At 47.6% G+C, this 1186-nt stretch overlaps 1 protein-coding gene across 1 annotated transcript; it reads right to left on the bottom strand.

Moving 5' to 3' along the window:
* Positions 1-293: 293 nt before the first annotated feature.
* On the bottom strand, positions 294-752 carry LOC139844186 (uncharacterized). Its single transcript, XM_071834404.1, has one exon. It carries the CDS (start codon positions 750-752, stop codon positions 294-296), a length of 459 nt encoding a protein of 152 aa, XP_071690505.1.
* Positions 753-1186: the final 434 nt, after the last annotated feature.

Raw genomic sequence — 1186 nt, 5'->3', positions numbered from 1 at the left:
ATACTTTCCCAGAAGAAATCTCTGACTTGCTTACTGGTAATAGTGCACAATGGCTTTGCTTCCACCCACTTGGTGAAAAATTCGATAGCTACCACCAGGTATTCAGCATTTCCCGCGCCCTTTGGGAAAGGTCCCACTATGTCGATAGCCCACTTGCAGAATGGCCACGGTGATACAATAGGTATCATGGGATGCTGAGGCGCCCTGCTGACGGGCGCGTGTAACTGAAACTCCTGGCAAACTCTAACCCTTTCAGCTATATCAGTGTACATTCTAGGCCAATAATATCCTAGTCACTTAATCTTCTCGGTGACTGTCCTCCACCCAGAATGCAATCCGCAGGATCCTTTGTGAACCTCATCGATGATCATAGCAGCCTCCTTAGGTCTTACGCAGCGCAGAGACGCGCCTAAATAAGACTTTCGATATAAAATTTGTCCTCGCAACTCGTAATTTGGTGCCTTCACCCTGATCTTCATTGCTTCCTTCTCTCCTTCGGGTAAGGATCCAGTTCGCAGGAATTCCATGATATCTATCATCCAAGTCGCTTCTTCTTCTTCGACAGATGCGATTGTAGTTTTTGGCTCTGTGGACTTCGTGAAGACTTGCTCTACTAATATTTTCTTTTCCAGGTGATTGAAGGTGAGGGCCGCTAGTTTACTGAGTACATCCGCCTGTTTGTTCTGGCTCCTGGGAATTTGGCTGATTCGGAAGTCGGTGAACGTGTCGGCTAGAGAATGAACCAAAGCCATGTACGATTACATGGATTTGTCGTTGGCGTCAAAGGTGCCATTTATCTGATTAGTGACTAGCTGTGAATCCACGTATGCTTGCAGCTTCTTTATTCCTAGCTCTCGAGCTATGCGTATACATGCTAACAGCGCCTCATACTCTGCTTCGTTGTTTGTCACCTTAAAGTTAAATCGTAGTGCGTATGTATGCTCTTCCTGATTCGGGCCTATAAGAATTAATCCTGCACCAGCGCCCTCGGAGCTTGCTACACCGTCGGTATAGAGCTCCCACAGTTTGAGTGGGGGCGCGGGAAGCTGTTCAGGGTCGTCTATTGCTGGCATATCAGCGGCCATTTCGGCTAAATAATCGGCCATCACTTGTCCCTTGATAGCGCTTCTAGCGCAATATGAGATTTCATGCTCACCTAGCTCTATCGCCCATTTGGTCAACCTGC

Source organism: Rutidosis leptorrhynchoides, chromosome 1, assembly GCF_046630445.1.
Source record: "Rutidosis leptorrhynchoides isolate AG116_Rl617_1_P2 chromosome 1, CSIRO_AGI_Rlap_v1, whole genome shotgun sequence".
Taxonomy (NCBI): domain Eukaryota; kingdom Viridiplantae; phylum Streptophyta; class Magnoliopsida; order Asterales; family Asteraceae; genus Rutidosis; species Rutidosis leptorrhynchoides.
This window is presented reverse-complemented; position numbering and strand designations above follow the sequence as displayed.

Coding starts and splice junctions, on each gene's coding strand:
- LOC139844186 (XM_071834404.1), bottom strand. CDS start 752: ATGGCTTTGGTTCATTCTCTAGCCGACACGTTCACCGACTTCCGAATC.